Source organism: Rhincodon typus, chromosome 16 (genome assembly GCF_021869965.1).
Source record: "Rhincodon typus isolate 14 chromosome 16, sRhiTyp1.1, whole genome shotgun sequence".
NCBI classification, from domain to species: Eukaryota; Metazoa; Chordata; class Chondrichthyes; order Orectolobiformes; family Rhincodontidae; genus Rhincodon; species Rhincodon typus.
In genome coordinates, this window is record NC_063347.1 from 25,152,766 (window position 1) to 25,166,043 (window position 13,278).

The following is a 13,278-nucleotide window of genomic DNA, read 5'->3' on the forward strand; positions in this document are numbered from 1 at the left end:
ACAACCATGAGTGATAGTAACCTGGAACAATCCTTCTGTTTCTATATCTAATGCTGAATGAACCCTTCTTGATGAAGCACAGCAACATTAGGTATAGGTGAAAATTTCCTTGCTTTATGCATCAGTTCATCTTGAAGGAGGAGTCTTGTGGTGCAGTGGTAGCTTCTGTACCCCTGAACCATGAGACCTGGGTTCAAGTCTCACTTGCTCCAGGCGTGTGTAATAACATCTCTGATCTGGTTGATTAGGAAATAAGTTATAAAAAAAATTTAGGTCAACTTGTTTCTACTACTGGACCAAGGAGCCTGGATTCAAGTCCCAACTGCTCCAAAGGTGTGTAGGAACATCTCTGAACGGGTTTATTGGAAAATAGATTAATAATTTTTTTTAGTTCACCTTGATTATGGGTCTTGCTGAACAGTGGCGCCTTTCCCTTTCCCTGAGTCAGGCAGCCAGAGTTCAAGTCCCACTTACTCCAGACGTGTATAGTTACATCTCTTAACAGGTTGATTAGAAAATCTGCTTGCTTTGTGTGTTTGTTCACCTTGATTGAGGCCTGAGTTCAAGTTCCATTTGCTACAGAGGTGTGTGATAACATCTCTGAACAGGTTAATTAAAAAATATCTAGCTCACCTTGTTTGCAACTGGATCAAAGTAGTTGCCCTGTACTTCCCATTTCTCAAAGCAACTAATTTTTGTTACCACACAGGGTAGCATTAAAGATTTGCTGGTAGTTTCATGGCTACTGGAAACCGGGTTCACGTTGCCTACAATTATTTAGTTTAGGATAATCTTTGAAAATGCATCCTAACAGAGTGGACTGGATACTGCATCTAAAGCCACATCTCTGTTGTGCAAGATAGCTCTAATCAAGGAACTTTTTATCAAGAGCTCAGAATATCCTAATGCACTTTACAGACACCGAAGTACTTTTCAAGTAGAGTTACCGTTGTAACCTTGAATATACAGCAGACAATTTGTACACAGCAGACTCTCACAAACAGCAATATGATAATGGCCATTTAATTTGTTTGTGTGATTTTCATTGAGCAATAAATATTGGGCAGGATACCACAGACAAATCTTCTACTTCTTTTGAATAGCAGCATGTGATCTTTTACATTCACCTCAGAGCGCCTCAGTTTGATGGCTCATCCAAAAAACAAACCATAAGGCAGTGCAGCATTCTCTTAGTACTGCACTAGAATGCTTAGATTTTTGTACTCAATTCTGTGGACCAGGACTTAAAAAAGGTTTAGTTTACTGCACAGAAAGAAGCCACTTAACCCATCATGTTTGTGTCAGCCAAATAATGAGCCACCCTGCTTAATCACTGTGTAGCACTTAGTCCATTGCACCTCAGATTACACCACTCGAGGTGCACATCCATACACTTTTTAAGTGAATTTTCTGTCTCTACCAATATCTTACTACCTACTTTGAGTTAGTGAATTCCAGATCCCATCGGAATACCCTCAGAATGAAACACTATTCCTCATCTCCCCTCTAATCTTACCAATTACCATTTGGGATCCGTACTGCTCTCTGTTAAAGTAGTAAATAAGCCTTTCCGGGTCACTAAGACCCCCTCAACTTTCTACTTCTCAATCATATCGTCTTTCGTTCGCCTGTATTCCAAAGGAAACAACTCTAACCTATCCAAACTTTCCTCAGAGCTACATTTTGTAGTCCTGCCAACAGCTTAATAAATCTCCTCTATACACTCACTAATTCAATTACATCCTTTCAATGAGGTGACCAGAGCTGCATATTGTACTGAAGTACTGAACTAGCAATTTATAAAGTTCCAGAACAAATCTCCTTGATCTAGTATTCTACACTTCAACTAATAAAGGACAGAATTTTACTGGCCTTATTAGCCACCTATTTAACCTGTCCTGCTACTATCAGTGACCTACAGGCATTCACTCCAAGGTTCCTCACTCGCTCTATGTCTCGCAATATTTTCCCATTAATTGTGCTTTCCTTTGCCTTGTTTTGACATTTCCAAATGTAGCACCTCACTGACTGGGTTGCATTGCATTTACCACTTTTTTGCCCACCTAACCAGTCCATCAACATCTTCCATTAGTCTACCAATTATGTTGCCTGCAACCTACTTGAACATATTCTCTACATTTATGTCCAAATTGTTAAATATATATTAAGAAAATCAAAAGACCTCATACTAAGCCCTGTGGAACTCTACTGGAAACAGCTTTCCAGTTGCAAAAACACCCATAACCAATTGCCCTTTGTTTTCTGCCACTGATTCAATTCTGTACACAGCCTTGTACACTCCCTTGGATCCTATGGGTTTACTTTTTTTTAAACTTAGCTTTCTATGTGGGAATGCTGTCAAGTGCCTAACTAAAATCAATGTGGACCATATTAACTGCATTATCTTTAACAATCAACTACCTTTCAAAATTTAATCAAGTTCGTAGATACAATCTGAACAAATCCCTATTGATCATCCTTGATTAATCTGTGGCTTTTGAAATTACAGTTTATCCTATATTGTAAAATTGATTCCAAAGATGCATCCACTAAAGTTAGACTGACCAGACCATGATTATTTGATCTATCCCTCATTTTCTTTTTAAAGGAAGGTACAACATTAGCAGTTACATCATCATCCAATCCTCCAGCACCACTCATATATCCAGTGAGGATTGAAAAAAATGGCCAGGACACGCTGCTAATTTCTCTGAGGATTTAATTTACAAACCTGGGCCTGGTGATTTATCCAATTTCAACAATAATAATCCCATTAATACTTTCCACAGTATTTATCACATCCATTATTTTATATTCCCTCACCTTAACCACAATATCTGCACCATCTTCTTCTTTTGTGTTGATGCTAAGTATTCATTAACAACTATGAAAAAGATTCTTCTTCAAAGCATAGCTTACCTTCTTGGTCTTTCTTAGCCTTACTCTTTCCTTCGTCATCCTCTTGCTCTCATGTATTGACAAAACATCTGAGGTTCACCTTAATTTTGTTTGTCAATATTCTTTCATTCCACTTCATTAATTTTCTAATTTCCTTCTGATTTCATCCCTTCACTTTCTATACTCCTTTCAGCTGTCTTTAGAATCGAGTTCCCTGCATCGGACATGAACTTTCCTTTTCCACCTTATCTTACCATGTAAGATCCTTGACATTCAAAGGCTCTAGATTTGGCCTCCCCACCCTTTTTCCTTTGTGGGAACCAGCTTACTCAGAATCTCTTGACTGTCCTGTTTAAATATCTTCTGCTGTTTTGACATCAATTTACACTCAAGTATCAGTTTCCAGTCCAGTTTAGCTAAATCACTCATCAGCTTAGTAAGATTTGGCTTTTTGCCAATGCAAAACTCTAACTCCTGTTCCATCCTTGACATTTTTCATTACTATATTAAAAACTAACTGAATTATTATCACCAACACAAAACTGCTCTCTCACTGCCAGTCCTTCCATCTGCCCAGCTTTATGTCCTAAAACTAAGCCCAGAAATGTTATGATACCTTTTGTACTTACTGAATTTAAGAAATTCACATATCATAGTAATTAGTCCTTCAGGATTGTCTTGACTTACTTACCCACGCTTTGCTCTTTCAGAATGATTTTCAATAAATTGAAAGCAGATTTTCTCAAATTGGTACAGTGATAAACAGGTGATTTGTTTTGATTACACAAAAGAAAGTTTCAATTTTAAAAATCCAAATTCACTAAACATATTCATCCCCATGGCAATGATTTTCTATACTATTAGTTGTATTTTAATTGCAACTTTAAATTGGCACAGCTAATCTTAATAGTGCAATCTAGACAGCCACTTCTTTGATTGAGCTGGCACTATATATAAATGTAAAACATAAGTTTCTTGACCAACATAATGGTGGTTTTTAAAAAAACAATCCGCAAAATTTCCAGCTGAATTAATGTTATTGAACATAATATCAGTGGATTCCCAGTTAAATTTCGTTCTGTTTTAAGGCATCTTTGGTTGGTTTTCAAAATCTTTGAGACGCAAATGTAAAGGAAAGGGCACTCTTGAATTCAAAAACTGGATTAGGCATGGGTACAGGTGTACTGATCCTTCCATAATTCTCAAGTTTTACAAATGGTCAGAAATGCTTTCTCTCCACTAGTAAACAAGACTGGAGCAGTATAAGGAAGCAGTTGTGAGCAATACAATTTTACTTAATATACAAGTAATGGTCAATGACCAGGCTATTGGCTTTTTATGGTTTATAAACAATAATTCTTAAAACATACTGCCCATATTAAGATAAGAAGTGTACCGGTAACGGCTTCAATTCAGCAGGATGATGGCATATCTGTGCTGGCATCAGAGGTTGTTGCACCTGATACTGTGTCGGTGGCAGAGTTGCAGGCTGGACAAGAGGCTGTACTGTCAACACCTGTTTCTGAAACAAGAACAAGAATTCTCAGCATAGCCTAAAAAAATTCAGAACCTGCACACATGGTTTGCTTTCCTTACCTTACCCATATGTATGTATAATTCCCATCAAAATTTCAAGTAAGATGGCCTTATCACAAATTGCTGAAGCCAGTGCCCATTTTTCTATCAAACTTATTTTATCTGTGATCGACTGGCAATACAAATTAGCATGTAAAATTAGTTCCTCGAAAGACACCTTTGTTTCCTTTTACACAGGTGTTGCATGTGAAACGGGACCAAGAGACAAAAAAAGTAGAGAATCCAACAGTAATGTCCACAATATTTAGTTCAATTAGAGTTTAGATTAAGATTTTGCCATTGCATGAAAAGTAAAGCATTATGTTCTCAATGTGCAATTACAATGTAATTGAAAATACTGAAGTGGAGTAAAAAGGTTCCAATTATGAGAAATCAGAACATATGCATCGCATAACAAACTAGAAAGATTCACAAATTGTACAGTAATGCAGGTCATTCTATTAGGACCTTTAATTTAATAATAAATTTGCTTAATGGTTGGTTGGTGCTCACCTGTTGAGGTTGTCCTATCTGCATTGCAGCAAGTGTTGCTGCTGGTTGCTGGTAATGTTGCTGGGGCCCAAATTGATGAGGTTGTATAGGTAAAACAACAGATGGGGCATGCATCATTGGGCTGGGCTATTAAAAAAGCACAATTACAATATTTTCTTATTTTTGTGATTAGCTTGAGTATTTTTAACTCTATTTGCTATGTGGTGCTATTGATCAAAGTGGAGTGAGTTGAAGTGTCTGATAGGTAAAACCACAACACACCATAGCAGAAAAATAATTTCTATATTTTTACAGTTAGTTAATTCAGGCTGGTAAGGGAAATTGAAATTTACACTACTGCATTATTAGGCATTTCAGGACCGATTACATCTATATGCTAACTAGTCATTACAGATTTTTTTTTATTTTCCACCTTATGCCAAGATTTAAATACCTCTTCAAAGCATTAAAACCTCATTTTACAAAAAGCTTTAGGATGATATGGTGCAAATTGTAAATTCAAGATGAAAAGTGAGTGGCAGTGGATCAGTTGATTTTAAATATATCCCTTGTGATTTTCCATTGACACTACGTGCTGCTAGTTTAACTTTAAGCAACTAATGTTTTTAACAGCTTTGTGTACAGCTGTAGATGTATCAGTGTTTTAAAAAAATCACTGCCTGAAACTACATAAGACCTTTGGTTTTTGAGCCTGATCAGGTAAATGTTTGATTTTAAGACTTACAAAACTTCTAAATCTTAATCTGTTATTTTTCTTTTTTGTAAGTCTGTAGTGAGGTGACGGGCATTCTCGTTTATGACGTTTATTCTGCGACCTGTCGCTTGATTGACTTTTAATATTAATTTATCCCATAGCAGTGTTTTTGAGCAGTAAGACTAACACTGCATTTTTGAGCCAAATGTGTCGTTCCTTTTTAGGTAGTTCCGGGTGTGGAGATTGTCATAGGAATAGCAGAAATGGCTTTTAGTATAGTTTATGCTCTTTCCATAAGATGTGGAAGATCAGGGAGAATTTGAAAGTTCCTGGAAACAATGTTTGGAGGAGGTGCATTTGGAGTATAAGGGCATCAGGAATATACTTAAGAGGAAATCAAGAGGTCAAAAAGGGAACATGAGACAGCTTTGGCGATTCGAACCAAGGAGAACCCAAAGAGATTCTATAACTACATTAAGTGCAAAACAGTAACTACGGAGAGAATATGGTCCGTTGAAGATCAAAGTGGCTATGTGTGCATTAAACCACAGGAGATGGGTGAGATACTAAATGAATATTTTGCATCATATTAGACATGGTGTCAGACATCTTTAAAATGCACAAAGGTAAATAAATCCCTGGGACCTGGTCAAGTGTTTCCCAGAACTTTGTGGGAAGCTACGGAAGACATTCCTGGGCCCCTTGCTGACATTTGTATTGTCGACAGCTTTGGGTGAGGTGCTGGAAGACTGGAGGTAGGCTAATTTGGTGCCATTATTGAAGAAAGGTGGGAAGGAAAAGTCAGGGAACCAGTGCGCCTTATGTCAGCTGTGGGATTCTGAGGGACAGGATTTACATGTAATTAGAAAGGCAAGGACTGATTAGGGATAGACAAAATGGCTGGGTTCTGAGGAAGGGTCACCGGACCCGAAACGTTAACTCCGTTTTCTCCTCCACAGTTGCTGCCAGACCTGCTGAGCTTTTCCAGCAACTTTGTTTTTGGATACAAAATTGGCTTGACGATATGAGAGGGGGTGGTGGTAGAGGGTTGTTTTTTGGACTGGAGGCCTGTGACCAGCGGTGTGCCGCAATGACAGGTGCTGTGCCCACAGCTTTTTGCCATTTATATAATTGATTTGGATGTGAACAGAGGAAGTATGGTTAGGAAGTTTGCAGATGAGATCAAAATAGGTGGTGTAGTGGACAGTGAAGAAGATTTTCTCAGAGTACAACGGGATCTTCATCATATGGGCCAATGGGCTGAGGAGTGGCAAATGGAGTTTAATTTAGATAAATGTGAGGTGTTCCATTTTGGTAGAGCAAACCAGGGCTGGACTTGTACAGTTAATGGTAAGGCCTTGGGGAGTGTTGCCAAGTAGAGACCTAGGGATTCAGGTGCATGGTTCCTTGAAAGTGGAGTTGTAGGTAGACAGGATGGTGAAGGAGGCATTTGGCACACTTGCCTTCATTGGTCAGCACATTCAGCATACAAGTTGGGACATCATGTTGGGGTTGTACAGGACATTAGTGAGGCCACATTTAGAATACTGCATACAACTCTGGTCACCCTTCTATAGGAAGGATGCTGTTAAACTAGAGGGCTCAGAAAAGATTTACAAGGATGTGGCTGGGACTGGAGGGTTTGAGATATAGAGAGAGAGACTGAGTAGGCTGGGGGTTTTCTCCCCTGGAGTGTTGGAGGCTCAGGGGTGACGTTATAGAGGTGCATAAAGCCATGAGGGGTATGGATAGGATGATTAACCAAGGTCTTTTTCCTAGGGTGGGGGAGGCCAAAGCTAGAGGGCACAGGTTTCAGGTGAGGGGGCAAAGATTTCAAAAGGTCCTAAAGGATAACTTTTTCACACATTGAGCAAATCACTGAGTTTCATTAATGAAGAGGTTCATGAATCATTACTAAAACCTTCAAACCTTTTCTCCATCATACAAGAAAAATAATTCAACAGTTAGGCTGTCACTTTAAAAAGGAAGTTGTTTGAAACAAGGTGCAGAATGATAAGGCTAAATCCAGGCTCTAGATCAGTATGACCATATGGGGGTTCTGCACAATTCTAATTCAAACTCATGATTCTTTTTAATTGTGAAATATGGAAACATGAATTAAAATTCAAATTATAGTTGGTATAAACTCTAAATTACATGGAATAGCAGATACAAAAGCTATTACACAAAATTGCAAACATTTGCACCATTCCTTGCACAAATGTGATACAATGGGCAGTCTCTCAGTCTTTCTACCACACTGTCCAGTACACAGAGTATCTCATTTTTCCTTGTCAAAGGATTTGGTCCTCAAGCCATTGACACTGGCAGCTTCATTCTATCAGAGATCCCAACAAGGCACATTTTTATATACTTTCTCAGTCAGCTCACAACTGTACTGATGGCACAGCTTTTCCAAGTATCTGTTCAAATGATACGACTCAGTCACCTCAGACACAAAACACTCAGCTCTTTGAGGCAGAAATAAGAAGAAAATTTTATTTCAGTGTGTTGTCAGTCTGCAGAATTCTCAGTTTCGACTGCTTTAGGTGCAACAGTCTTTAAATTTTTTCAAGGCTGAGTTGGGTAGATTTTTTGACAGAGGTGGACAAGGAACATGGGGCCAGGTAGGAAATGGAAGCGGAGTTGAATTTATTGAAGCATGTTTCCTTTTCATGATCTGCTATTCCAACCAGCAATCTGTCACATTTCTCCCCAAAACAATCATTATGCCTTAACTTTCATGAAAGCTGATCAGCCTGTCGCTTGCATTCTGGATCCCCAACAGAGTTTTAGAAATAAATGAATTTGCAAGTTACACAGGTAGCACTGCTGTACATTCAATGTGCATGAATATAACTTCCTATGAGTTACATCACATACAATATAATGCTAAGTCTAAAACTGATGGCGACAAACGATGATTAAAAGACAACTTTTCCTGAACACTGAATTTTAAAAAAAATGTTAAGGGCAGATAAACATAAGAATTGTAAGAAACAACTTCATAACTAAACCCCAGATTATTTGGGATAAGGGGAACAAATAGAGCATCCAATACAATGAGTTATCTAAACCAGGACCAACATGTGGATGCCAATTTGTTATTAGTTTTTAATAACGAATTCTTTCCAACCCTTTTCCCAACTATTTCTTGCATTCTTTATCATTTCCTTGATTGAGTAGCAATTAAAATTAAACTTAAACATTAAGGCAACTAAAGCCGTCAACTTTGTTACAAGTGGAGATGAAAGTTACGTACTACCTTTTTTTTTTTAAAATTCTCCTTTGCTATATCACTATCAATCCAGACTCAGTCCACCTATTATCAAACACTCAAAAGGTTTTTCATGGCATTCAATAATTTCAACTGTAGTTTCATAATAGACAAACTGCTCAACTTGCAAAGCCAGATTCTAGTTACAGGTTCAGAGAAAAATTCTTACCTTTAACAGCATATGAAAAAAAAAGACCAGAAAAGAGCATTTTTTTAAAAAATACTTGACTACATTGTCTTCAAACCCTAAAAGTTGCCAAAAAACAGTAAACCACAATTTACAAGTCAAGACAATAGGTTTCAATACCTCAAACTGTGTTCTCAAGCTATTTACTACAAATATGGCCAGCTCAGTCACAGAACAGTAAGGTTTGTGAAGCTCCTCTTCCTACTTTCCCTCCATAATTTCATCTCAAAGACTTAGTGAATTCTGAAACTTAATAGCAAACACTTTGAATATTGTGCAGCTTTGGTCTCCTTATCTGAAGGATGTTCTGACTATAGTAGGATTGCAAAAAATGTTTACCAGACTGATTCCTGGGACAGTGGAACTGACACAGAAGGGGCGACTGGATCAGTTAAGACTGTATTCGAGTGAGCAAGTACATGTGCGCACCTGTCTCTCTGACAGACGCATATAAAGTTCTAATAGGATTACACAGAGTAGATGCAGGGAATCCAGAACCAGGGGCCACAGTTGAAGGGTAGGACAGAGATGAGGAAAGATTTCTTCATCCGGAGAATGGTGTGTCTGTGGTATCCTCTGCCACAGAGGTCAAAACATTGAATGTCTTCAAGAAGACAGATATATTTATTGGAGCAAAAAGGATCAAAGGATGTTGGGAGAAAGCAGGAAAAGAGTATATGGAGTTAAATGATCAGCCACGATTACTGAATAAGCAGGCTTGAAAGGCTGACTGGCTTACTCCTGCTTCTATCTGCTACACTTCTATGATTAATGTGATTATTAAGAACTTGATAATGAACCTATCTGTAATAAAGATATTAAAGATTATAATTTACAGGCAGTAAACTAGGGTTTCTTTGATAATGTGCACACAACAGCTGATGATACATGCCGTTTGTACATTAAGCCAGAATAAAACCAATCAAGCTTGGGGATAAAATTTAAGTATGTTACTTATCTTAATTGCTGTTGGCCTGGTTATTCAACTTTTATTTGGCAGTCACTTCATATGAAAAAAGATTTCATTTTACAATAAAGCAGTCAATAAACATTGAAGTAGCATAATAAAATTATAAAACTTACCGTAGATGTGTGTTGGTATTGAGCCAATAACTGCTGTGAACTAATGGAAGGTGCCGGAATCTCACTCTGAGGTGGACTGAAGATCTGCTGTACTCTAGGAGGCATCGATTCATGAATGGATGGGTACACAACACTCTGTTGGCTTCCTTGCGAGTCAGAGTAAAGTGTTGACCCTTGTCCACTGTCACAAGTGCTGTCAGCTTTAAAAAGAAACAGTTGATGAATAGCAATATTTACTTACAGATTCACAGAATATATTTGTAAAGACAAACAGCATAATAAATTGAGGTCAATTCGTTCAATCCAAGTGATAGTTGAGAGTATTCTTATGCAATAAAATATTAATATAAATGTTCAGAACAAACACTGCTTCTTCCATGTGTTTACAAACTCATTTTTGCGTGGTCAGAATCAGTACTTGCTGACATATGACACAGGTCATGACAGTCCACTCTTGACTTTTAAACAGAAACTTGAAGAACATGCACCATATTATGCTCGCGCATAGGTTGAGCCAAATAAACCTGAGGAGGAGGAAATTTTCCCTTGTTAACTATTCAAGAAAAAATTGTGATTCTATCTAGTAACTCACTGAATATACCCATGCCAAATTTGGTGGAGCAATGTTGGTTTAAGTAGAAAGATGATAAAACAGTTACTTCTATTGAATATAATTTATCATCATGATATTATCACAAGAATAGATCATTGACAACATCCAAAAGGTTTTTGGTAAAATGATACGCAACTTGGCGAACAAAGTTAGAGCTTATGGATGAAAGCGACTGCAGTAACATACAGACTCAAGTGGTTGAGTGAGAAGTATGGCGGTTTCTCAGGTTGGAGAAAAGCTTAAAATGAAGCTCCTCAGGGATCAATTGGTAGGAACCTATCTTCCATATGCACATTAAAAACCTAGACCCTTGGTGCAAAGGGCACAACTTTAAAATATGCAGATGACAGAAAACCTGGAAATATTCTAAGTCATGAAGAGGATAGCACAAATCTTTAAAAGACAAACAGTTTGGTGGAATAAGCAAACTTAATGCAGAAGAGAGGCTTATTTTGGTAGGAAGTATGTAGAAAGTCAATATACAATTCTAATGAGAATGCAGCAACAGATGGTGGATATGTCCACAAATCACTGGAGGTGACAGGATCATTGTTCCAATTAAGGCTGCGCAGACATTAGAAAGCTCCAAGCACTGTGCCATTAAATGGCTTTCACTTTCCCCTGAAGATCTGTGCAGCAGCAAAATAAAATACAGGGAACGCTGGTCAGGATAGTTTAAGGGATGGTCAATACAGCAAATGATATCCTGGGCTTCTTCAGCAGGGACACAGAACAAAAGGAGAACATTCACATTAAAACTGCAAGGCCCTGGTCAACCTCAAAAGGGGTACTACATCCTGTTCTGGGCACCATACTTTAGAAAGGACCGGAACGTGCTGGAAAGACTGAAAGCAGGATGATTCCAAGGATGAAAATCTTCAGTTCTGTAATAAAAAAAGAACTAGTGTAATTGGAACTGTTTTCCTTGGAGAAGACAGGGGTGACTGAAGATTTGATAGACGTATTTAAAATCATGAAGGATCTAGACCGAGTAGATCATGATAGATTGTGTCCATTCGTTTAAAAAAATTGACAATAGGGGGTGCAGATTTAAGGCAATTACAAAAGATGCAAAAGCAACATGAGCAAATGATTTTTCATGCAGTGAGTAATTAGGATCTAGAATGTTCAACCTAACAGTGTCGAAGGCAGGTTTATTGTGGGTTTTAAAGGGGAATTAAATCATTATATGAAAATAAGTTTTGCAGACCTCTGGAAAACAAAAAAATCAGAAGTGGGACAAAGCAAATTGCTTTTTCAGACGGCCAGCAGAGGCACGACTGACCAAACAGTCTCCTTCTATATTATGCACATTCTATAGTTTTATGAAAACCACAGGTGATTTCTAAGGCCGCTCTGTGAAACTATTGAAGCCATTTTCAATTTTTTTTCATTATGATAAAATTTAGACACTGCATTTTCATTCAATGCTGCAACCAGCTAGCAATAAAACTATTCAGAAATGGTCAGAGAACTATTTATAAATAGACTAATTCCTGAATAAACCAGGACCATATAAACCAATGAAGGAGAAAATCAAAAACTGCAATTAGGTTTCAGGTTTCAGATGCAACTCAAAATCCATTTTTAAAGAATTTAATAATACTGTGTTTTTCAATTGGCTGAGCATTTCTCTTTTCATAAATTAACACTTATTAAAAACCACAATAGCACAAATTAGGTATGTTCAGACAATGACTGACTTGGATAGTGACACCAAAATATAAAAAAAATTGCGAAATTGGGGAAGTGGACACCTGGAGTAAAGCTCAGTGATACAGGGAAAAGAAATAAACACAATGGCTCCGTGCAAAAATCAACTGATAGCTCTCATCACTAGAAGTTGTAAAATAATTATTGAGTCAATATTGATATTAGTTAAACCATCTCATTTTACATTGGTGAATTGCAAGAAAAAGTCAGCGTCAGAACGGTGCATTTAAAAAAAAAAGACTGGACTATCTGCAAAACACAGACCAGTCAGCAGCTAAGAGAGAAAATGTTCAAATACAGGCAAGTATATTTAAAATTCTGCAGGCATTTCAATATCATTTTATAATTATTATTTGTATTAATATTTTTAAAACTCCCATGACTTAGTTGCATGTTACCATAAACATTAATTTCCTCATGAGCGAGCACTTCTAGAAGAGTCTTCTGGCTCTAAGTGTGGATTAACATGGCATTTACAGCCATGTCAAAATGAAAACAAAAAGATATTTATGGAAAACAACTTTTTGCTGAACATGCTTTCCTGAATTTGCCATACTAATCCACAAATTTTACATTTCCTTTAATCCATTCTCTGTTCCTTTTTCAATAGAATTTATTATGTTAATTGTGCTAATATATAAAACATCTTAAAGCATTTCACCAAAGCATTATAAAATAATGAGGCAAAGTCAGATATGTAAATACTAGGTTAGATGACCAAACAG

At 37.3% G+C, this 13,278-nt stretch overlaps 1 protein-coding gene across 2 annotated transcripts in view; it reads right to left on the bottom strand.

The window, feature by feature from the left end:
- Window positions 1–4,180: 4,180 nt before the first annotated feature.
- The window catches only part of LOC109922642 (serine/threonine-protein kinase WNK2-like), a 95,336-nt gene continuing 86,238 nt past the window's right edge, over window positions 4,181–13,278 (bottom strand). Inside the window, exons 9-11 of one of the 2 annotated variants that reach the window (XM_048606515.1) lie at window positions 10,228–10,427; window positions 4,987–5,112; window positions 4,181–4,420 (exon numbers count right to left, since the gene is read on the bottom strand). In XM_048606515.1, the coding sequence (XP_048462472.1) occupies window positions 4,277–4,420; window positions 4,987–5,112; window positions 10,228–10,427 (470 nt within the window). In that variant the 3' untranslated portion in view covers window positions 4,181–4,276. The remainder of the gene's footprint in view (window positions 4,421–4,986; window positions 5,113–10,227; window positions 10,428–13,278) is intronic. The other variant, XM_048606516.1, reaches the window with a different exon arrangement.